The sequence below is a fragment of the Symsagittifera roscoffensis genome, chromosome 1, assembly GCF_963678635.1.
Source record: "Symsagittifera roscoffensis chromosome 1, txSymRosc1.1, whole genome shotgun sequence".
NCBI lineage: Eukaryota > Metazoa > Xenacoelomorpha > Acoela > Convolutidae > Symsagittifera > Symsagittifera roscoffensis.
The window spans coordinates 7,196,139-7,222,383 of NC_087062.1; the positions used below are offsets into that span (position 1 = coordinate 7,196,139).

The window sequence follows — 26,245 nt, forward strand, 5'->3', positions numbered from 1 at the left end:
AAATCCACAATGAGGCTGCCGCACAAGCGTTTTTTTAGGGAACACAACGGGGCTCATACCGTTTTCAGGGAACCCAAAGGCGGTAGTTGTACTTGAAATCAATCTTCGTAAGTGACCGTAACACAAAAAAAATGAAAATAACGGAGCTCAATTGAAGGTCATTTGCCTAATTGTTAATTGAATTGATCTTGATTGTTTCAGTTTCTAGATAGTTTTTAAAAATTGTATGAATTTTATATCCAGTTTAGCACGGCACCGCCTAAGATACGTAAAAAAATTATCCTATAAGTTGATCCTAAAATTGTAGTATACTTGATATCTGAGGATTGTTGAATTAATCTTCAGGACTAAAAATGACTAATTCGGAAACGACGGAGCTGCACAACAACCAAGACAAGGCGCTCTACGAAAAACTGGCAACTGATGAACAGGACAAAGCCCACGATAAGAAACATCCTTTCAAGCTCGACGTGGAAATCAAATTGAACGAGGGAGTTAAAGAGTCTAATACAGATGAGGCTGACTCAGAGAAGCGTAAGTTTTGTGTCAAATACCTTTACTGGTATAATTGTTGTAATTTATGCTTGTTGAATTAAGTATTGACAAAGGTATGAATAAGACTAGCCAGAACCTTTCGCGGATGTAATCACTTGAGCATTGTTCTTCGTAAAAATTATCAATAGCTCTCATTTGAGGGGCCTGATCACCTCTAGGCATATGTCTTAGGGGGTTTTAAAATACTTCGGGGAGAAAGATTGCCAGCCACAAAATTTTTTGTATATTCTTGTTTTTTAGTTCTATTTCAAACATTTCTGTGAAATTTGTGTCGGCGTTATAAATTATTGACCGTTTTGCAAGGAATCATTAACCGTGATATAGAGAGTCGTGTCGTATGGATCAACTTGTCAGTTTAAAACATATGATTGAAAATATAATATATTTTCTGAAGAAATTGCTGGTCGTCCTCGCGCATTAAAAGACTAACTGACAACTCTAGCCAAAAAAGGACGACAGCTACGCAGACTTGATCATTTACCTGCCCACAAAGTTAAGACTTCCACTGTTATTAAGCTCCGTGATCTGCATACGGTTATTGCTTTCGCTCCGACTGTTGATTCCTCGCCAGGTACGATTGTCGAGGAAGGAAGGCTTAATTGCTAAAAAAAATTGTAATGAAAGTCGAAATTGCTTTGATTCATCATTTTTTGTTTTAAGTCGATGCATTTTTATACTGCTGGGATCTTAATGAACTTGTTTTTTTTTCAACATTAACATAATTCGTGAAATATGATAAGAAACAGAGATATTAAGTTTAAAAATAATCGGAAAATTTTCTTATGAAAATTCCGATGATCATTTGTGATACTTGATTTCGTGTGGAAAACAAAAAACTAATACACACCCGAAAACAAGAGCTCCCCATCTTCAATAGGCCGATCAACAAATATCAAATGCAAATGGTTCGTCCTGTAATTTATGAAAATTTTGTATCGCTCTCGCCATTCAACCTTGGGCCTTTTTTCCCAATGAGTAGAGAGATTTGATCCATTTTTCCGAAGCCGGTCCCACCTTCAGGAGGCGGATGACACTGGGACCCCTCCAACCGTGACCATTATTTATCGACACTGCCAACTTCTTTTCTTGAGTTTTTGGAATCCGAATCACGACTGATAGGGAAGAAGTGTTATACTATTTTTTTTACCACTTTCAATATTTCCTCAGGTAACTAAAAATGACCAAGACGACGTACTTTTTAAATCTGACGAAAAGTTAAGTTGAATACTGTGACATCCCTTCATGATGTCATTCATTCTAATTAATCATTTGAACCGAATAGATTACATAATTCACCTTGATGATAAAATAGAGCTGCATCATATATTTATTTAACTATGTAAACATTGATGGTAATTAATACCAATCGTTGGAATCTTAGATCGAGCTAGAAATCAATTGGAGACAAATCAACTGAATAAAATATTCTAATCATGCTCTTACTTGCGCCGATCGGCTTGCGAGATATCAGAAGCTAGGAATCGGAACCAGCATCCTTTTAAGCAAGATAGGTCTTAACCGCTCGAGACATATCTAAAATAATGAATCCAATCTAAATACAATTGATAGCCAGTAGCGCTAAATAAAATTACCAATTGAACAGCTCCCATTACACTAAACGACAATATATCCGTATTATCCATCCGCCAGATACGGTATATTGTATGGTGACTTTCGCGGGAATTTCTACTTCTGGATTCAAAACAGTCATCGGCAATTCCAAACATCATAATTCGAGCAGAAAGTGACAACAACTTTGCTAACGCAGAACAGCGAAAAACAGCTTGATCAGCACAGCAATGCTCAGATGTTCGCGGCAGAGCAAAAAGAGCAACAGTCATTAAACAACTAACAGAGAAAGGAAAAGAAGACACAACTTTTCAACATCTCTGGGCTGACAACTTCCTCAATCTACAGAAGCAGATATGTGGATTGTGTTCTACAACTTCTCTACTTTTGGCTCCAGTCAGATGGTATGTCAAGTGAGCTTCTGACAAGGCAGAAAAGGAAGTAGATGAAAGGTTTTCAACGCCAAAACAGTTAGTAAAACAGATAAACTCAAAACTCCCAATTGCAGTAAATTGATATTGTAACTAATAAGTTCCCCAACCACAAAAAAGTGAAGTAACGGAAATATTAGCAAACCTGATGGCAATAATAACCAGAAACAGAATAGCAAAAGCTGCATAAAGTATAAATAATCCAAAATTGCGAAAGTCTAGCAAAATTTTCTTGTGTTCCCCTTAAATCGACTAAGTGCTGTGCTTTATCATCAACTGTTTCATAAACTTGATAATCATTCAATTGTAATAAGATGGTACACGCGCAAATTTCGGTCGAACCTTACGGAGGAACGGAAACAGGTGACTTTCAGCAGTTTGAGCAATTGTTCGGAGGATACATCGGAGTAGCGGGAATCGACCCTGGCCAACAAGCGAACTTCTTACAACTAGATCTACGAGAAGCGGCACTACGGTTTTACCAGACGCTGCCAGCAGCAATCAGAGCGAACGTGGAGAACAGCCTCACAGCTCTAAGGAATCACTTTTAATCCGCAGCTCCAGGAAGTCCACGTACTGAAGTTAGAACAGCTCCGGTACGACTCTAAAACCGATTCACCCGAGAACTTCTTGGTGAACTTGACGAAAAAAGCGCAACGAGCGTATCCAACGCCAGATTTGCCAGCTGTCGAACCAATCGATGTTGCATTAAACGGAGCACCATTAGTAGCAGACACGGCGAGATTTCATCGAGAAACTGCACAAAGACAAGAAAGAATTGATGCAGTAAATGATAATCGCAATGAACAAATTAGACGGTTGTTCATAAAAGGAATGCCAAACTGGCTGCGATCAAAATTGATGGAGCAACCACAAGCAACTACTGTCCAAGAGATGTGTAGTTTGACAAAGAAGCAAATCAAGATTCGAGAAGTATGCCGAAAAGAAGATTACCCGAAAGACGGATTAAATGAAGTAAATGACAAAGTCTCAGAAAATTTAATCAGTGTTCTCACAAAATTGTCCACAAATCAGGAACAAATTGAGAAGCAGATCAACGAAATGAGATCACAAATAGCTGAGCAGTCAAAGAAACAATCGAATCCGCCTTTTCAACGAAACAAGAACAACACCAACCAAAATGGGCAGTTTAGTGGTAATCAAAATCAAAATAATTTGCCTGGACAGCAACAAAGTGGCAGGAAAGGAAAAAACAGAAATAATTGGCAAAATCAATTTGGATTTAGCAATAATCAGCCTAACTTCCAAAATATGGGTCCAATTACACCTCAGCAATATCCTCCATGGTACCTATACCAACAGTACCAAAATATGCAGCAAAATCAACCGATAGTGCAAATCCAACCAGCACAGGTACAGCCAAACGCGAACTACCTGCAACAACAACAACACTTCACTGGAAATCAGACAGCGCAAGCTGAAATTCAATTTCCCGTGGACCAAGGGTTCGACCACTAGCAAAACGCTGCGACATCTGTGGAAAGTTTTATCACACAGCAAGTCAATGCTGATGAAGACAAAAACCACAAGGACAAGATGCAACGCTCATGTTTCCAATTGGGCCAAAAAACTAATAAAGCCACCGAGTCAGCCCCCCAAATCATCTCAATCATCTAAATCATCAAAACAATCAATTCAACCCGATGAGATAATCAACCTTTACGCAATAATTCCAGCGGAAGGAACAGTTTTGACGTACACAAAATTACGATTCTCATCGGGATTACAAAGAAGTGCCCTGGTTGATACAGGAGCCTGCGCAAATGGCATTTCAAAACAGACATTCGACGACTTAAAAGATGAAAAATCTCTATACCGCCCTCTTAAAATAAGTGAATCGACACTTAAGAGAGTACGAATGGTAGAAGGACAACTCGTGCCAATTGAAACAGAAGTAACAATGGAATTTAGATTGGCAGATATGACATTTGTAGAATCTTTTCTCGTTCTACACGCGGCCAACTTAATAATTCTAGGAAATCCGTTCTACAAAAAACACCACATTCATATCTGTGCCAAGTATAATTTACTTCATTTCCCAGACCTGACTCGGCAAATTAACGAGATAAAACCTCCAAACGAACCTAGAAGAATTAATCGAGTGAAAAAATTCCCTCTGACTCTAACAAAACGTCAAACAATAGCTCCGCATCAAACAATTCTTGTAGAATGTCATTTAAAGGACGCATGCCAGGACATGGCAAAAACAACCTGAATCGTAATCCCATCAAAAGAATTTGAAGAAAATTGCGAAATTGCATTCACTTCCTCAATTAGTGAAGTTCTGAAAAATTACCTGCTGTACATCACTGCATTTAACATCACTGATCACCACGTGACATTGCCTTTCAAAACTGAAATTGGAAAATTTTCAATTCTGACCCTAAAAGAAGCCGAAAATCTCATACCAATTGATGCAGAAATGCTTGCTTTTGCAAAAATGAATAATCCAGACTATATTGAAATGGGCATTAACGAGCTAATTCAGCAAAACTGTGATAATCAGCAATCTCAACAGCAACGCCAACCCGAGTATGAAAAATTTTGGTTTCCTACACCTGAAACATGTCCAAACCCTGAATTACTTCCACAAATCCAACGTGACATTTACGACCAAATTCTTCATTTTCACGGTCTCGAAAAAATTGAACCGAAAATAAACTTTCAAGATCGATTGACATTTATCAAGAATTTTAAGTGGGAGAATTCGGTGTTGACACAAGAGCAAAGGTCAAAAGTAGAAGATTTGCTTGTTGAATTTTTGGACATCTTCGCCAAACATAGATTTGATGTTGGTTATAATTCCGATCTCAAAATCAAACTGAAACCGGAACACACACGACCTTTGTACACACAAGGCCCACCTACGCCGATACATTTGCGTCAAGAATTGACAGTGGAACTTGCCCTAATGCATTATTATGGACTTATAACAACATTGTCGCATTCAAAATATAGCAGCCCATTGTTTGCGCATCGAAAACCATCTGGTAAATTGCGGATGTTGATTGACCTCAGAAGGATAAATCATTCACTAAAGAATGACTACATCAACAGCAACTTTCCGATCTCAAACAAGACCGATGCATCAAACCACTTTGCAGGAAAGAGCTTGTTTACCAAACTTGATTGTTCGCAAGCATACCACTGTGTACAAATAGCAGATGACCTTTCAGTCCAACTTTTGGCATTTAATTTCGGTTCACGAACTTATGCATACAAATGTCTAGCTCAAGGTCTAAGCAAATCAGTCACCGGTTTCAGCTCATTCATACGTCACTATCTTGACTCATGCTTAGCAGCCGACTTATGTACACAGTTCATGGATGACATCGGAAGTGCAGTGAATAATTTCGATCAACTAATACCGACCCTCTCAAAAATTTTCGAATGTATACGGAAATCGGGATTAAAATTATCACCGAATAAATGCGAAATAGGAACGCAACGAATGAAATTCCTTGGTAATATAATTACACCAGCAGGAATATCACCTGAACAAGAGAAAATTTCGACGTCCTTAAGAAAATTAAAATGCCGCAAACTGTAAAACAAGTTAAACGACTAATCGGATTTGTTCAATTCTTCCGGAATTATATGCCAAGCTTAGGTGAAAAACTGATACCATTTTATCGCCTACTCAGAAAAGATATAGCATTTCAAACAAATGAGGAGCATCAGAAAAGTCTCGAAGTGCTAAAACATGATCTAATCCAGGCAACGGAAATAACGCTCCGCTTACCAAAACCAGGATTACAATACGTAATACTCTGTGATGCAAGCTATCATGGAACAGGTTTCGTGCTAATGGTTGAAGACTATGTGAAAACTGATAATAGAGGCGAAATGAAAACATATGCACCAGTGTCATTTGGTTCAAGACTCTTCAACACAGCACAACTGAAGTTCTCCATCTACTATAAAGAGTTTTTAGCACTATACTTCGCTCTCGATCATTTTTCTCATTTCATCTGGGGATCATCAAAGCCTGTGATAATACTGACTGACAATCGAAGCTTAACACAGTTTTTCCAAGCGAAGACAATTCCACCTTCAGTCTGGAATTTCTTGGATCGCATCATGGCATTCAACATCATTATCGCACATATACCTGGAAAAGCGAATTATGCTGCAGATTTTTTGTCTCGAATGCAAACTGACCCATCAGCTTCACTGTCACTGAAATTAACGGACAAAATACCAGTGCGAGAAAAAGAGATCGAAGCCACAGCGAAAGTACCGGAAGCATCTCTGAACCTGTTCCACTCAATGGATGAGGCATTTCCCGAAAAGAAGAAGATCGATGACAACCTCAGAGCACAATTGCTAGAACTCGGACTGTATGAAAACGTTATGAGAGAGCTAACCTCGCAGGAAGCTAGCGACATCATCCAACCGCAAAATTTTGTCCGAATAACGAGACCAATCATCGCAGCAGTACAATACCCTGATCCTGCTGATGTTTTCAGTGACCTGAATATGAGTCACGAAGTACTCAACTTGAAAAATGAACAAGACAAAGATCCCGATATAGTAGAAGTTAAGGATTGGAAACGCAATGAACAAATTCCAAATCTCAAGTTCGAAAGCAACCGCAAGAAGAAGTATGCCAAGCAATTCAATCGGCTGGTAATTGACGACGAAGTTCTTTATCGAAATTTCTATGATGACACGGGACAGGTAAAACATAAGCAATACTGCTTACCAAATTCATCTTTGGAACGAGGTCGCGTATCGATTAGACAACTCGCGAACCGGTGGACATCTGGGAATGACAAGAACCACAGAAGCGTTCAGAAAACGATCCTACCTTCCAGGATTCACTGAATTCTTAACTAACACAATCAAAAATTGCTTAACATGTTTGCAACTCAAAAGAGCATCTGCAAAATATCAAATTCCACCATTGCAGCCAATCTCGTCGCTGCAATGCTTTCCAGGAGACATGATGCAAATCGATATTGTTGGACCATTGAAGTCCCCAGTATACAAATTTGTATTAACTGGAATCGATGTCTTCTCCAAGCACTTGTTTGCAGCACCATTGACGATCGCTAGCGCCGATACAGTTGCTAGGGAACTCACGAAAATATTTTTCATGCACAGCTACATACCGAAAAAGATAATCGCAGATCTCGGAACGACATTCACGTCGGAGCTAATGCATGAATTGACAACTCTATTAGAAGTCCAAATCAACCATGCAACGCTGAAACATCCACAATCGATTGGTCTTGTCGAGCGATCTCATGGACCTCTAAAAAGGATCCTGAAGCTGAATACTAATGAACAATGGTCAGACTGGCACAAATATGTCCCATTGGCAACATTTATTCACAATTTGTCATACTCTTCATCAATTGGACGCTGCCCAAGCTCAATTTTTCATGGAAGAGAACCGACAAAACCACTTGATCTTCGCTTTTCGACGAAAGCAGTGGAAGCAGTAACAGCAGAATCAGACTTCGTCACGGCGATGCAAGATGCGATGCTAGAAAAGTTCAAAGAAACAAAAAAGAACTTGATTTCTTCGTACCACAAGTATCGAGGTTATTACGATCAAAAGGCACTTGCGCAGCCCCTCCAAGTTGAATAATTTTGTCTACTACTAAATCCTCTGTTGACTACTCAATCAGACTTTGGAAGCAAATCAATGCAAGTCTGGATACCCCTGTACAGACTTGAGAAAGTGTTAACAAATTCGAACTACATAATTCGGAAAGTTGGAACTAACTACACTCAATGTGTGCATCGAATTCGTCTCAGACCAGTTGATCCACATCATCAGCCAGATGATGTCGATCCAATAGATCCAACGAAGTTCCAAACGGATCCCTCACTCGGGAAATACCGAAGCGAACCAGGACTTTTCGACGAAAACTTGCCGAAACTCTTAGATGAGCTCCAACCTGATAATAGTGACGAAAACGATCAACCAGCCGCACCAGCTAGAATCAGACTGTCAGTACCCTTTGGAGCGCCAGCAGTTGGAGCAGCACCCGCACCAGTGCCAATTCCAGCAGCGCCAATAGTGGCACCACTACCGGTCCCAGTACCAGTAATACCACCACCGCCGGATCCACCTCCAATCCCAGGAGCAATACATGTGCCGGAGTTACCACCATTTGAACTACCAGCTGCACCACCACTGGTTGTCATTAATGAGCAGGCCCTTGAAAGGTTACCCAACAACGACTCTGATCCCGAGGGATACAACCTCGACGAATTTTTTCGCGAACCACAGCCAGTTGCTCGAAGAAAAGCAGCAGCCGAAGCTGGAGACCGAATTCACGCCCAACTGCGGTTCAGTAATGATGTTCGATATCATCCAATACCCAGCCGCCCAAAACAACCGCGAAAGTATGGACTCCGAACCGTTGACCAAACAACTGACTAAACGAAAAGATGGACCAGGCAGTAGCAAAGATTCGGTAAATGCAATCTATGAGCCAAATATCTTTGTTGGAGAAGGTGATGTTTTACAGTTCCCTGGCTCTATAGCTCACTGCGTTTCAAGTGACTTTCAAATGGCAAAAGCAGTAGCAAAGCAGATCAACAGCGCATACCCATGTATCAGACCAACCCTTAAAAGCATTGAAACACCGATAGTTGGATCATCAGTTTCAGTTTCTCTGCCTTGGGAAAATAAGTCAATCTTCAATTTAGTCACTAAACCACAATTCTTTGACAAGCCAACATACTACGATTTGTCAAGAAGCCTCAACTGCATGAAGCAGCAGCTGTTGCAGAAAGGAATAAACGCGATAGCCATGCCAAAAATTGGATGTGGACTCGATAAATTGAAAGAAAGTAGAGTTTTCAGCCTAATTTGCGACATTTTCGAAAAAACTAACATCAAAATCTTTATTTATGTATGACAAAAAATCCGGATATTTAAGCCCGATAAAGCTCGATTTGACCTTGGTGATGAACGTGCAAAAAGAATTCTTCAAAAATATTATGGTTACAAGAAGTTATAGTCCTTCGAACAAAACATCAGTTTTGACATTTTGAACATACTATGGTACGGGTGCTTTAAACAGTCATATATCACGGACAGTGCCTTTATTTGGGATTTTCTGAACGTTAAATTGTTACAACTGGTCATACAAAACGATTGGGCCCACTCCGAACGCGCTGGGACTATCAGAAACTTTCAGAGACCTTTTTAAATTTTCGCCAGTATTTTGAGCCGGATAATGAAAAATGAGTTGGAACACAAGTTAAATTTCGAGGGATATCTTTGCAGAAATGCGGATAGAAAACACTCAAATGCGCCAGCAAAGATCCAACGGAATTGTTAGGACAACCCTGAAAGGTTACAAGCAATGCTGAAAAACAACACGCGAACTCGAAAAGCTAATTAGAACATCATAAATATCAACAAATTTGATGAAAAACTGAAATTCATCAATTTTCATTCTAACTGATGCCAAATTTTGCTCAGGCGAACCAGCAAATTGCCTGAATAGCCTATAGGAGTGAAGTGCAGCTACAGTAGAAGAAACGAATTGAAAACACGAAAAGTCAGACACTGCACAAAATACGATGATCGCGACCAATGCAAAACATCGTTGAAACGTGTAATTATTACTTTTTCAAATAAAAAAGTCGATCACCTTCATTCAGGGAGTAAGGCCAACAAAGGCACAAAACACCCATACGAAGAAGACAAAAAGACTTCTGAGGGAACAAAAACAAAAAACGAGTAGAAGACGAGGCATCAAATTACAAGCATGTATAACAGAGTACAAATTGCGTTTCTAGTTGAAAAGCTTCAAAAACAAAGTGAATATTTCAATAAAACAAATCATTGTTAAGTTGTTGAAAACACATTCGCAATTATTGAGGATACGAAAAGAACTTAACATCCTCATCCTAACTCAAACACCGACCTCAGCATCGACAGAGCAACACGAATGTCATGCAACGAACGAACGAAGACAGCGATACCAAAACGTGAAATGAAACGACGACCAAAACTAGTCAGCTACTCCACGCGACAGTACTTGCCGTGCAAATTCAGTTACAGCTGACAACTGAATACATCCTGATATCATTAATCTATCCTTATCATATATCACTTTAACTCCCAAACCCCGACTCAAGGTGGCTTAACAATTATCTTCCCTTTAAATTGAATTTTGTTTCCTCTCATTTTATAAATTGAAGTAATAACCTGTGCTTCTAGCACTATGAGATCTTCTAACTTATTGTGATTATTGTGATATAACCTTCGATAGATACATATCTTATTGATAAACGTATATTTTTTTTATCAAAAGCAACCTTAAATTATTATGTGAATTATTGTAAATGTATCTGATGAAACACTTCAACCACCCGGGAAGACTTCTTCTTGTGAGTTTGTGTGACATCCCTTCATGATGTCATTCATTCTAATCAATCATTTGAACCGAATAGATTTCATAATTCACCTTGATGATAAAATAGAGTGGAGTGCATCATATATTTATTTAACTATGTAAACATTGATGGTAATTAATACCAATCATTGGAATCTTAGATCGAGCTAGAAATCAATTGGAGACAAATCGACTGAATAAAATATTCTAATCATGCTCTTACTTGCGCCGATCGGCTTGCGAGATATCAGAAGCTAGGAATCGGAACCAGCATCCTTTTAAGCAAGATAGGTCTTAACCGCTCGAGACATATCTAAAATAATGAATCCAATCTAATTACAATTGATAGCCAGTAGCGCTAAATAAAATTACCAATTGAACAGCTCGCATTACACTAAACGACAATATATCCGTATTATCCATCCGCCAGATATGGTATATTATAAATACAGTTCAAATGAGACTAGAGAGCCAGTTCAAGCTAGCTTTGGTTATTTATAAAATCTGTCAAGCCAAACCCTCCGAAAATATTCCACAGGCCTATTATGCTCAACGATATCCCCTAATATGACACAAACAGTTTTGAAACCAATTGAGCTAGAAGTTCATTCCTTGACCAAGAAATTCATTCCTCGCCCAAGAAAGATACAAGAACAGTGTAATCATGCGTCATCTCTCAAAACTTAGAAACGTCAACATCTCACCGCTATGATTGTTACAAGAGCTTCCATCTATTAAGAGTAAGGCTTTGGGTCCAGGTCAAATTGCCGTTCTCTGTTTAGAGCATCTTGGACTGAATAGCATTAAGATTCTCACCTAAATTATTGCCATTTTTATCTCAATGAGTTCGACATATGTGGAAAAAAGCACGCATAATTCTAGTCCCGAGAATAGTTAAGAGAAGAAGAATGTAATCGAAAGTGGCAATGGCTTGCAGTTCCTGTAATCTAGGGCCAATATGACATTTATCATTTATTCAAATGTCCAGGCAGATGGACAGAACTGAGTATTCGCAGTCTACGGACTGACTCAAGTCCTCTGAGCGAATACGTTCATTCCAAGTTAGTGGAATAGGTGAATTGCTGGCATTGCACCCTTCAAGAATTAATCATCAAAACGGAGGATTCTGACATCACAGCAGCACAACAATGTGCGTGAACTATCTATTTAAATCACTTCTAGAGAATACACGAGTCTACGACGAAAAGCCTCAAACGCGAATGTGATAAGCAAGAGTATTGCAATCGGGTCCGGAATTCCCCCCCCCCCCCGTAAATAACTTTCCCCGTAATTTCACAGTATACTGTATCCTGCGCACAGCATGAAGGTAAAGAATATGCCTGGGACGGCATAGGTCCTGGGTTCGAATATGACCAGGGCCTGTTTTTTTTTCAAACGGTAAATATTCCAGTTCAAAAAAATTACGGTATGTTATTTATCTAGTTATGTTTTGTCGGCTTAACTGCCAGATCTAATCTATCTATTTATCTATACTATATTTCAATGTGTGTGACATCTATCTCCCATGCTTAAGCATAATAATTTTGCATGTTTAACGAAAGAATTTTTTCACGTTTAAGCTATATCATATATTGCAATGCTTAAGAAAATTTTTCGATGAAATTTCTGCAAGGTCATTAGTTTTTCAGCAATTTTTTTTCGAGGTCAAATTATGTCTGTTTGTCTGTGTACCTGCTTTTTCTTCTATCTATTATCTATCTATTTCTATTGTATATTGAAATGCGGGCTTCATTATCTCGCCATGATTAAGCTTTTTCAACGTATTGTTTTTGCATGTTTAACAAAAGAATTTTTGCACGTCTTAGCTATATTGTATATTGCAATGGTTAAGTTTTTTGTTCGATTTTCCAGTTTAAATTCAGTGTCTATTTCATCGAGATTGAATTAAGCAACCCAATAGTGGGATTCTGTCATGGTTTTCCCAGTTTTGCCATTCTGGCCTCCATATATGAATAACCAAATCCTCTAGTTTACCAGATACAGCAATTTTCTACAAAATTTAATTTGAAATTTTTTTTCAATTTTTGATATTCTCACCCTGTAGTTGGGCGCTGTCAGGATACTCTCAGGGTTGCAAATTTTCCACCAAATCTCAATTCTCAAATCCTTGTAGTTTTCGAGATATGACGTTTTTTATGATTTTTCAAAAAAATTCCAAAAACTTCGAAGCTCTCAATCCTGTTGTTGGAATGTATGAGTGTTTTCTCAGGGGTTTTGGGTATCTTGCCTCTGAATATGGCTAGTCAAATCCTTGCAGTTTTCGAGATATGATGTTTTTTAGGATTTTCTCAAAATGTTTTATAGAACTTAGATATAAATTGTTTCTCAAAATTTGAATTAACCATTTGTAGTGAGGCTTTGCCAGGATTCAGAAGTTGCGAATTTTGCCTCCAAATATGACTGCTCAAAACCTTGTAGTTTTCTAGATATGACGTTTTTTGCGATTTTTTCAAAAAAATTTCATGAAAATAAATTTATGTTCAAAATTTGAAAATCGTAGCCTGTAGTTGGGGGCGGTCAGAGTAATCTCAGGGGTTGCGAATTCAGCCTCCATTTAAGAATGCCCAAATCTTTTTATTTAAGAGATGCGACGATTTTTGTGATTTTTTCGGAAATTTTCAAAAAACTCAAATTTCAAAATAATTCACGAAAGTGAAATTCCCAACACTGTAGTTGTGTGCTGTCAGAGTACTGTCAAAGATTGCGAATATTGCTTTCAAATAAGATTGCTCAAATCTTGGTAGTTTTCGAGATGTGAATTTATTTCTGGTTTTTCAAAACATTACCTTTCTTAGAAAACTTAAGGTTGAAGTTTCTAAAAATTTGAATTTCCCAACGTTGTAGTTGGGTACTGTAAGAGTACTCTCAGGAGTTGCAAATCTTAAGTCCAAATGCGACTGCGCAATTGATTTTGGTTTCCTAGATGTAACGTTTCTCAGTTAATTTTAAGTTTTTTCAAAGAACTTATATAAAACTACAAAACTTTATGGTTCTTCAAAATTTGTAAAAAAATCTTGAATAAAAAACTTTGCAAAATTTGTAATTATGAACCCTGTAATTGGGCGCTGTCAGAGTACACTCAAAGATCATAGATCTTTTTTCAATATATGCGGGTTTTATGAGTTGTTAAAAATTCGGAGTACCGGAGGTGCGTTACACGCTATTAATAGTTTGTTTTTGTAGCAAATAATTTCGACTGTAGTTAATTTAAGTGTTTTAGCATTTTAAAAACCTGGCCGATTTTTTACATTGGTTAAAATTTAACTAAATCGATTTGTTTAAATTTTGTTGTTCTTTTTCAATTTTTTCGGCGTAACAGGTTTCGGAAATTTTTTTTATATAGACTTAGTGGCCCTTTATTGTAACGTTTGATGACCGAAAAAAGTTCGTGTTCGTATGTGTTCTGAAAGGAAGTGAGAGTGTTTTAATGATTAAGGTTTTTTGTTCAGCATGAATGGTTTCTGTTGAGGTATTTTCTGTTTTGTTACCGCTTGGTAAGTGTTGCTCCCATGCTAATTTTGCATTCTATTTTGTGGTTTTTTTTTCAAATCTATTTTCATTTAATTGGATAAATGTAGTTCGATGTATTATGATAAAACATCAATTTTTAAGAGTACTGAACTCTTATATAGGCCTTGCTTATTTTTTTGTTTTTTTTTTCAGGAAAAAGCCTTAAAGTTTGTTCACTCTCAACTTTGATTTTTCGCGGTTTGACTCGTGATTCTTTTTTAAGCTCAATGCATATCCACTGTGAAAAGGAGGGCAAACTCCGCTATCGAACAGCAAAAGTGTAAAGGTCAAGAAAAACGTGATCGACTTCGAATTTCGAAAATGGAAATTAATTATCAGATTTCTCAGCGAAATAGAAGTTTCATCTATTGATCCAGTTTTCTCAAATAAGGTTAATTTTAACAAAAAACTAATCAAATTCTTCCCCAAATTTAAAGAGCTTTACGGCCGTCTAGATTTTTCTTCGAAATTCAGTCGTTTTTTTTTTTCAGTGTTTTTTTATTCATTTTTCTTTTACAACTGTCAGTTGGCTATGCTACGCTTTCAACATCGATATTACGATATTATGATTTTTCGGCTTTTGATTAAGCTATCAGTTTAGTTTCTGAATTGTGTATACAGGGTTCAAAATTTGTAATTATAAACCCTGTAATTGGGCGCTGTCAGAGTACACTCAAAGATCATAGATCTTTTTTCAATATATGCGGGTTTTATGAGTTGTTAAAAATTCGGAGTACCGGAGGTGCGTTACACGCTATTAATAGTTTGTTTTTGTAGCAAATAATTTCGACTGTAGTTAATTTAAGTGTTTTAGCATTTTAAAAACCTGGCCGATTTTTTACATTGGTTAAAATTTAACTAAATCGATTTGTTTAAATTTTGTTGTTCTTTTTCAATTTTTTCGGCGTAACAGGTTTCGGAAATTTTTTTTATATAGACTTAGTGGCCCTTTATTGTAACGTTTGATGACCGAAAAAAGTTCGTGTTCGTATGTGTTCTGAAAGGAAGTGAGAGTGTTTTAATGATTAAGGTTTTTTGTTCAGCATGAATGGTTTCTGTTGAGGTATTTTCTGTTTTGTTACCGCTTGGTAAGTGTTGCTCCCATGCTAATTTTGCATTCTATTTTGTGGTTTTTTTTTCAAATCTATTTTCATTTAATTGGATAAATGTAGTTCGATGTATTATGATAAAACATCAATTTTTAAGAGTACTGAACTCTTATATAGGCCTTGCTTATTTTTTTGTTTTTTTTTTCAGGAAAAAGCCTTAAAGTTTGTTCACTCTCAACTTTGATTTTTCGCGGTTTGACTCGTGATTCTTTTTTAAGCTCAATGCATATCCACTGTGAAAAGGAGGGCAAACTCCGCTATCGAACAGCAAAAGTGTAAAGGTCAAGAAAAACGTGATCGACTTCGAATTTCGAAAATGGAAATTAATTATCAGATTTCTCAGCGAAATAGAAGTTTCATCTATTGATCCAGTTTTCTCAAATAAGGTTAATTTTAACAAAAAACTAATCAAATTGTTCCCCAAATTTAAAGAGCTTTACGGCCGTCTAGATTTTTCTTCGAAATTCAGTCGTTTTTTTTTTCAGTGTTTTTTTATTCATTTTTCTTTTACAACTGTCAGTTGGCTATGCTACGCTTTCAACATCGATATTACGATATTATGATTTTTCGGCTTTTGATTAAGCTATCAGTTTAGTTTCTGAATTGTGTATACAGGGTTCAAAATTTGTAATTATAAACCCTGTAATTGGGCGCTGTCAGAGTACACTCAAAGATCATAGATCTTTTTTCAATATATGCGGGTTTTATGAGTTGTTAAAAATTCGGAGTACCGGAGGTGCGTTACACGCTATTAATAGTTTGTTTTTGTAGCAAATAATTTCGACTGTAGTTAATTTAAGTGTTTTAGCATTTTAAAAACCTGGCCGATTTTTTACATTGGTTAAAATTTAACTAAATCGATTTGTTTAAATTTTGTTGTTCTTTTTCAATTTTTTCGGCGTAACAGGTTTCGGAAATTTTTTTTATATAGACTTAGTGGCCCTTTATTGTAACGTTTGATGACCGAAAAAAGTTCGTGTTCGTATGTGTTCTGAAAGGAAGTGAGAGTGTTTTAATGATTAAGGTTTTTTGTTCAGCATGAATGGTTTCTGTTGAGGTATTTTCTGTTTTGTTACCGCTTGGTAAGTGTTGCTCCCATGCTAATTTTGCATTCTATTTTGTGGTTTTTTTTTCAAATCTATTTTCATTTAATTGGATAAATGTAGTTCGATGTATTATGATAAAACATCAATTTTTAAGAGTACTGAACTCTTATATAGGCCTTGCTTATTTTTTTGTTTTTTTTTTCAGGAAAAAGCCTTAAAGTTTGTTCACTCTCAACTTTGATTTTTCGCGGTTTGACTCGTGATTCTTTTTTAAGCTCAATGCATATCCACTGTGAAAAGGAGGGCAAACTCCGCTATCGAACAGCAAAAGTGTAAAGGTCAAGAAAAACGTGATCGACTTCGAATTTCGAAAATGGAAATTAATTATCAGATTTCTCAGCGAAATAGAAGTTTCATCTATTGATCCAGTTTTCTCAAATAAGGTTAATTTTAACAAAAAACTAATCAAATTGTTCCCCAAATTTAAAGAGCTTTACGGCCGTCTAGATTTTTCTTCGAAATTCAGTCGTTTTTTTTTTTCAGTGTTTTTTTATTCATTTTTCTTTTACAACTGTCAGTTGGCTATGCTACGCTTTCAACATCGATATTACGATATTATGATTTTTCGGCTTTTGATTAAGCTATCAGTTTAGTTTCTGAATTGTGTATACAGGGTTCAAAATTTGTAATTATAAACCCTGTAATTGGGCGCTGTCAGAGTACACTCAAAGATCATAGATCTTTTTTCAATATATGCGGGTTTTATGAGTTGTTAAAAATTCGGAGTACCGGAGGTGCGTTACACGCTATTAATAGTTTGTTTTTGTAGCAAATAATTTCGACTGTAGTTAATTTAAGTGTTTTAGCATTTTAAAAACCTGGCCGATTTTTTACATTGGTTAAAATTTAACTAAATCGATTTGTTTAAATTTTGTTGTTCTTTTTCAATTTTTTCGGCGTAACAGGTTTCGGAAATTTTTTTTATATAGACTTAGTGGCCCTTTATTGTAACGTTTGATGACCGAAAAAAGTTCGTGTTCGTATGTGTTCTGAAAGGAAGTGAGAGTGTTTTAATGATTAAGGTTTTTTGTTCAGCATGAATGGTTTCTGTTGAGGTATTTTCTGTTTTGTTACCGCTTGGTAAGTGTTGCTCCCATGCTAATTTTGCATTCTATTTTGTGGTTTTTTTTTCAAATCTATTTTCATTTAATTGGATAAATGTAGTTCGATGTATTATGATAAAACATCAATTTTTAAGAGTACTGAACTCTTATATAGGCCTTGCTTATTTTTTTGTTTTTTTTTTTCAGGAAAAAGCCTTAAAGTTTGTTCACTCTCAACTTTGATTTTTCGCGGTTTGACTCGTGATTCTTTTTTAAGCTCAATGCATATCCACTGTGAAAAGGAGGGCAAACTCCGCTATCGAACAGCAAAAGTGTAAAGGTCAAGAAAAACGTGATCGACTTCGAATTTCGAAAATGGAAATTAATTATCAGATTTCTCAGCGAAATAGAAGTTTCATCTATTGATCCAGTTTTCTCAAATAAGGTTAATTTTAACAAAAAACTAATCAAATTGTTCCCCAAATTTAAAGAGCTTTACGGCCGTCTATATTTTTCTTCGAAATTCAGTCGTTTTTTTTTTCAGTGTTTTTTTATTCATTTTTCTTTTACAACTGTCAGTTGGCTATGCTACGCTTTCAACATCGATATTACGATATTATGATTTTTCGGCTTTTGATTAAGCTATCAGTTTAGTTTCTGAATTGTGTATACAGGGTTCAAAATTTGTAATTATGAACCCTGTAATTGGGCGCTGTCAGAGTACACTCAAAGATCATAGATCTTTTTTCCAATATATGCGGGTTTTATGAGTTGTTAAAAATTCGGAGTACCGGAGGTGCGTTACACGCTATTAATAGTTTGTTTTTGTAGCAAATAATTTCGACTGTAGTTAATTTAAGTGTTTTAGCATTTTAAAAACCTGGCCGATTTTTTACATTGGTTAAAATTTAACTAAATCGATTTGTTTAAATTTTGTTGTTCTTTTTCAATTTTTTCGGCCTAACAGGTTTCGGAAATTTTTTTTATATCGACTTAGTGGCCCTTTATTGTAACGTTTGATGACCGAAAAAAGTTCGTGTGCGTATGTGTTCTGAAAGGAAGTGAGAGTGTTTTAATGATTAAGGTTTTTTGTTCAGCATGAATGGTTTCTGTTGAGGTATTTTCTGTTTTGTTACCGCTTGGTAAGTGTTGCTCCCATGCTAATTTTGCATTCTATTTTGTGGTTTTTTTTTTCAAATCTATTTTCATTTATTTGGATAAATGTAGTTCGATGTATTATGATAAAACATCAATTTTTAAGAGTACTGAAGGGAGTACTGAACTCTTATATAGGCCTTGCTTATTTTTTTGTTTTTTTTTTTCAGGAAAAAGCCTTAAAGTTTGTTCACTCTCAACTTTGATTTTTCGCGGTTTGACTCGTGATTCTTTTTTAAGCTCAATGCATATCCACTGTGAAAAGGAGGGCAAACTCCGCTATCGAACAGCAAAAGTGTAAAGGTCAAGAAAAACGTGATCGACTTCGAATTTCGAAAATGGAAATTAATTATCAGATTTCTCAGCGAAATAGAAGTTTCATCTATTGATCCAGTTTTCTCAAATAAGGTTAATTTTAACAAAAAACTAATCAAATTGTTCCCCAAATTTAAAGAGCTTTACGGCCGTCTATATTTTTCTTCGAAATTCAGTCGTTTTTTTTTTCAGTGTTTTTTTATTCATTTTTCTTTTACAACTGTCAGTTGGCTATGCTACGCTTTCAACATCGATATTATGATTTTTCGGCTTTTGATTAAGCTATCAGTTTAGTTTCTGAATTGTGTATACAGGGTTCAAAATTTGTAATTATAAACCCTGTAATTGGGCGCTGTCAGAGTACACTCAAAGATCATAGATCTTTTTTCAATATATGCGGGTTTTATGAGTTGTTAAAAATTCGGAGTACCGGAGGTGCGTTACACGCTATTAATAGTTTGTTTTTGTAGCAAATAATTTCGACTGTAGTTAATTTAAGTGTTTTAGCATTTTAAAAACCTGGCCGATTTTTTACATTGGTTAAAATTTAACTAAATCGATTTGTTTAAATTTTGTTGTTCTTTTTCAATTTTTTCGGCCTAACAGGTTTCGGAAATTTTTTTTATATCGACTTAGTGGCCCTTTATTGTAACGTTTGATGACCGAAAAAAGTTCGTGTGCGTATGTGTTCTGAGGGGAAGTGAGAGTGTTTTAATGATTAAGATTTTTTGTTCAGCATGAATGGTTTCTGTTGAGGTATTTTCTGTTTTGTTACCGCTTGGTAAGTGTTGCTCCCATGCTAATTTTGCATTCTATTTTGTGGTTTTTTTTTCAAATCTATTTTCATTTATTTGGATAAATGTAGTTCTATCTATTATGATAAAACATCAATTTTTAAGAGTACTGAAGGGAGTACTGAACTCTTATATAGGCCTTGCTTATTTTTTTGTTGTTTTTTTTTTTCAGGAAAAAGCCTTAAAGTTTGTTCACTCTCAACTTTGATTTTTCGCGGTTTGACTCGTGATTCTTTTTTAAGCTCAATGCATATCCACTGTGAAAAGGAGGGCAAACTCCGCTATCGAACAGCAAAAGTGTAAAGGTCAAGAAAAACGTGATCGACTTCGAATTTGGAAAATGGAAATTAATTATCAGATTTCTCAGCGAAATAGAAGTTTCATCTATTGATCCAGTTTTCTCAAATAGGGTTAATTTTAACAAAAAAATTTTTTTTCAGTGTTTTTTTCATTCATTTTTCTTTTACAACTGTCAGTTGGCTATGCTACGCTTTCAACATCGATATTACGATATTATGATTTTTCGGCTTTTGATTAAGCTATCAGTTTAGTTTCTGAATTGTGTATACCACTTTGATTTCAGTACATATATCAATTTTGTGGATTGGGCAATACATGTATGTTTTTCCCCTAAGATTTTGCCGAACAATTTTGGTTGATTTTCAACTAATTAGCTATAGGCTTTAATTCTGTCGACTTATTTAGCTAATATTTTGTTTCCTATGAATTTCCGATATTATTTAGAGATCGTTAAGACTTAAGCCTCAATTTTAATTGTTTGAATGCTCAAATTCAAACCCACTTGGAACTTCAAATTTAATATATTTCAACTAAAAAACTTGATTTTCTATTTGTTCATTTTTCTAGTGGTTTCATCAACGATAACAAAGTTCGAAGTCTTCCTTGATAGTTCGTGAGTTTCTTGCTGTTTTAATCTTCTTGTATCACAAGTGATGCGAAGCTTAGCTTCGCCTGTGTAGAATTTTCTAAAAGGGAATAAGTAGGTACGCATTATTAAAAGTGTTCACTTAATTGGAAATTTCAGTGTAGCATTGGAAATTACATAGCATCTGTTCCCTGCTTTATTTGTGACTGAGTGGTTAATGGTAAAAAATTAAGCTTCCCTGGCTTTAGTGGTTCGCAGGTTCGAATCTCAGAGGCAGACGATTTTTTTTTGCTAATTCGAGGATTTTTTCTTATTAATATTGTTGTACTTTATAGAGCTGCTTTTTGTCGTGCGCTCGCAAGTGTTTGCAAAGCGAAGCTTCGCCTCTGTGTAATTGTTAGTTTCATACTAGTTATAACTGAGTTTCAATCAATTGAAATTGGTTATCGATCATTCTTTTAGCGCCTTCGTGGTAATGAAATTTTCAGATCGAAAAATAGTTTTCTGCAAAAAATTTGGAAAAGTTTTGAAAGTTATTTGACTTTTTAATTTTATTTGATAAGGAAAACTGTTGTTAAATATACCTAATTTACTTTTTGATCGAAGGTTCTCGATATCGAGGCTTTCATTTAGATTCTATCATCACACCGAAATGAAAAAACGATGCAATTTGAATAAAAAATTTTGCTAGTATTTTTTGTTAATTTTTTTAACAATGTGGTCGGAACATTTTGCTCTACTTGCACAGCAACCGGTTATCCTTGTTTTTGTTTGCTGATAGATCGAAATTTGCAACGAAACAACATTACAGAAGTTGGAATTGATATCATGAATCATCATAGGACTTTTCCCTAACTACTGTCTTCATTTTAGAAGAACGAGATTGAATTGTACTACTTGCTAGCCTTATAGAGCATAGCCTTGTTATTTTGCGGTCAATAGATTTCAGACCACAATAGTTATTCGTAACATGTTCGTGCTTCATGGATTATGATATGGTTGAACAAGAAGTTAATAAACAGACCTCTAACTTTATGAGGCAATGATGATGCTCTGATTATCTCTCGCTGTTTCAAAGACTAGTCAATTTGAAAATCGGCCAGGCAGTTTAGATGTATACTAGGGAATGTACATTTTCGTTGGTGGTCTAGCTAATATTAAATTAAATGTCACTTTGTTAGGGCCGAGTTATTGAATCAGTAATAAGAAATATTTTTTGTGGATTTTGTGAAACAGATTGTTCGATGCGACTATGGAAACCAATCTACTCAATGGTAAGTTGAGGCCATTAATATTCTGGACAGTTTTTTTTTAAAATGTCGATAATAAGCAGCGAAGTTTTAAGTTAAGCTTTGAAAAAGCGTTAAAGATTTTGAGACCAGTTGATTATAATAACTTCAATACATATGACACTATTTTAACGCAAATATTCTATAGTGTTTTGGTTCATTTGTTGTTTTGGATGTATTACTTTCATAAATTGATGTTTAAATATATTTAATTTTGGATCCTTCCTTCCACAGCTAAATTTAGTTTCTTGTTTGATTCAGAAATTTCAAGTGGTTCGAATAAACCGTTTACTTGAATAAACAACCAAGGATAGCCGGTTGCTGTGCAAGAAGCGCACAATTTTCCCAACTGAAGATGAAAAAGATTCTGAAATGATTAGCAAAATAAAGAAGAGCTTCAGCAGTTTATTTAAATTTCCTGTTTTTTCTTTTTCCAAATCTGTAACTATAGGGGAATTTAAATTTCCTGTTTTTTCTTTTTCCAAATCTGTAACTATAGGGGAGTTCAGCCTCTCGTCAAATTTCGTCTGAATCAGTCTGCAAAACAGAAAAAATCCGGCCATTTTTTCTCAACTCTGAAACCATAGAGAAATTTTTGAATTTTTTAATGAATCCGAATTACGAATAACAGGGCTTCTATACGATACCACTCTTGACCCTATCAAAATTGACTGAAAAAAGTCAATCTGAAACCAAAGTTCTTTTCCGCTCTTCTTGTTCTTGTTGTAAGCTCGTATGCTTCTGATACGGGCTTCTGACACGGGTTCAGTGCTTGATTATTTTCCGTGTTCCTAATTTGTTTGACGGTGCTTGCTCAGTTGGTTGTCTTTCATTATTCTGGTTCAGTTGAAACAGGTTGATTTATTGGTTTCGGCTCGTCCTGTGGCCAACAAGCACTGCGACTCTATCGGGGTGCCCTGTGTAGTAAGAGTGCCCCAGTTCTAGTGCTGTGCCCGTCTCTTGTAAAAGCGTCTTCACTAGTTGCTAGTGGCATGACCTGTTTGTACAAGCGGTTATAAGTTCATTATGTTTTCGGCTCGATGTGCAGGCCCTTACTCCTCTGGCTGGTACCCCAGAGGTGACCTAGTCATCATATGAACCATGCTGTTAGCTGAGGCTTAAGAATGCAGCAGCTTTGATGGGGTCTTCTCATGAACACTCAATTGTGAGGTCTGTCGCGTTTTGCTGACAGTTGAACAGACGTTAAGGATCGTGAGGCACAGTTTTGCATAGAGGGCATTCATTTGTCCTTTGAAGATCTATTCTGCTCATGCAGGAGTTAGACTGGTACTATAGACGGAACGTAGTTGTGATAGAATGATTATTGTGCCTCGTGATAGTTTGAGTTCATCGTCATTACTTCTGCGCAAATGAAAATGCTACTTTTGGTGGAACTTTGAACGATGCGCTGCTGTAGCAGTATGTCATATTTGCTTTAGCATTTGATTTATAAAAAGTTAACACAGTTGAAGCATTTTTAATTCATCAAATGAACCGAAAAAAGTTATTCGTTTAAACAGCAGTACAATGATAGAAAGCTCGATTTCAGAGTTTTTGTTTCAAACAGGAGTACAATGATAAAAAGCTCGATTTCGGAATTTTTCCAACTCAATTTGGTTTTATGCTTTCCAATTTATTACTTTCCAAAATTGTGTCTTTTTGTATTTGGTGTCCTTTTTAGGGCATTGAATTCGCAATTTGTTAGCATATGTAGCTTCGTTATTTGTGGCTAGTTTTGGGGAATTTAAGCATCCGTGGCTGAGTGGTTAGTGCGTGAGACAAAATTGCAAGGTCGCAGATTCGAATCCTGCCGAGTTTTTGCTAATTCGAAGCCTATTTCTACTTTTTCTTATTTCCCTTGATAGAGCTGCTTTTTCGTCGTGTTCTCGCAGGTGTTTTCGAAGCGCAGCTTCGCCTTTGTGTTGAATTTTGTTGGGAGGAATACAGTGACTTTTTTGTAGTCGCAACAGATGTATCTCAACGGACATTTTCGGCTCTTCGAGCGAGTGCTCATAACAAAGTCGAATCAAGGACGACAGTTACCTACGGAACAAAAAACTCATCAAAGTTTTCTCAAGTTTAGTTTCTCTAAAACATTGAAGCACCCAATTTTGACTTCAAGTTTCTTTTGTGAAAGTTTTTCAGTTCTGTTCTGTATATAAATTTGGCCTTGACTATCTCAATGAACCAACAGAAGACACTGTCTTGAAAAATTTCTGGTTTGATTAAACGGCCAAATGTTTGCCATGTTTATTCTCAAGGTTCTACTGTGTAGAAACAGTTGTATTTGGGACGCTTTGGGGGTATCTAATTCCAACATTATAGATGCTCTTCTTCCTCAAATCTCACATCAAATTTGGGGCTCAAGTTTCATGTTGTATTTTCTTGAGCCTCAATTTTTATAAAGATATACCTGTTAAAGGATGGCAATATGAAGTCACATTGATCATGTTTTTGAAATACCGACATTTTGTATATTTTGAAGTTAGCCTTTCAGAATCGTGTCGTTGATGGTAAAAAATCTATTAAATCACCGATGCTGACTTGTGGTCAGTGCTTTCATATGGCATTGAATAGGTTTTTAATTGTATCTTCTTGACAAAGGTGGGTGTTCTTTAAGCCTTATTTAGTCTCAGTTTCGTTCGAAAGAAGATAAGCCAAGGATTTGAATGAATATTCAGTTCTCTAAAACCAACAGCTTATGAACGAAAATAATGCTTGCATCTTTAAGAAGAGTATACGCTTTAAGTTGCTAGTATACTGTGGTGTAGTTTGAAGTCATAGCGTTTCATGTTCCTTAAGTTCACTGAAAGATTCAGTTTTATCTCCTATATGTTGACTACTTTTGATCAAAAGATTAAACAGATGTAGTTTTTTTCATGCGCTGTCTTGCTTGAATGAACTCCATTGCACATATGAATACAGCGCTGATTTAAATTAACCGGACAAAACGCGTTAAACTTGAAATTTAAAACGCGTTTTTCTCAAATTGGGTTGAGTTTAGGTGAAAACTTATGAAGACAAAACTTGCTTAAAATTTTAGCAGAATTAATAGGGTGTAATTTGTTTTGCGAAATTCGGGGCCGAAATTTTACCCCAAAAATGGGTCATCATGGCTTTTTTTAGTTAATCAAAAATTACGCCGAAAATAACCAGTCTATCACAGACATAATTATATCAAAGTGAGCCCATTACGTAGCCCAGTAAACTTTATGAAGGGTATTTTCTCCAAAAAAAATGCAAATTGTTTAAAAATTGTTTTTAAATAAAAAGTTGGTATTTTATATAGTAAAAATGACCTTTTTTGTCTATCAAACAAAAATAAATTAACTTATACAATATTTTGGAGATTATTACCTTCATAAAGTTTGTTGGGCTACGTAAGGGGCTCACTTTGATATAATTATGTCTGTGATCGACTGGGTATTTTCGGCGTAATTTTTGATTAACTAAGGAAAGCCAATGTGGGGTAAAATTTTGGGCCCGAATTTCGCAAAACAAACTACACCATATTAAATCTGCTAAAATTTTAAGCAAATTTTGTCTTCATAAATTTTCACCTAAACTCAACCCAATTTGAGAAAAATGCGTTTTAAATTTCAAGTTTAACGCGTTTTGTCCGGTTAATTTAAATCAGCACTGTACATAGCTCCAATAAAAGTCTGTTTCATGCTTATTGTGTTAAATTGATGGCTCTTTAACTTGTATCAATGAAATAAGTCGATTTGTTTTTGATAAAAAAATATTCGGTAAAAGAATGGGAGGACCATTTTTGTCTCAAAAGATGATTAATGAAATCAAATTTAGGTACTAGTTCAGCTGTTTGTTCCCGTGACAAAACTAGTTTCGATGATTGGTCCCGCCTATTTTCTAAAACGAAAAGCCAGGACGGTTTCCAACCTACGCCTTGGGGTTGATAACCGATTTCGTACCCACTAGACTCTCTTGCCCCGTTTGGCATGCAACATAGAGAAATTAAGATGCTTACAGTTAGAAATAACCACATGCTGTACCTCTGTTTTTATTAGGAACCAGAGCGTTTTTGAGGGACCAAACAAGTAAACTATTACCCAAA

At 35.9% G+C, this 26,245-nt stretch overlaps 1 protein-coding gene across 2 annotated transcripts in view; it reads left to right on the forward strand.

Moving 5' to 3' along the window:
* Positions 1 to 334: 334 nt before the first annotated feature.
* Positions 335 to 26,245, forward strand: part of LOC134857113 (uncharacterized) — a 32,835-nt gene continuing 6,924 nt past the window's right edge. The window contains exon 1 of one of the 2 annotated variants that reach the window (XM_063873480.1): positions 335 to 534. In XM_063873480.1, the coding sequence (XP_063729550.1) occupies positions 354 to 534 (181 nt within the window). In that variant the 5' untranslated portion in view covers positions 335 to 353. Of the gene's footprint in view, positions 535 to 21,954; positions 22,156 to 26,245 lie in introns of those variants that run through there. The other variant, XM_063873481.1, reaches the window with a different exon arrangement.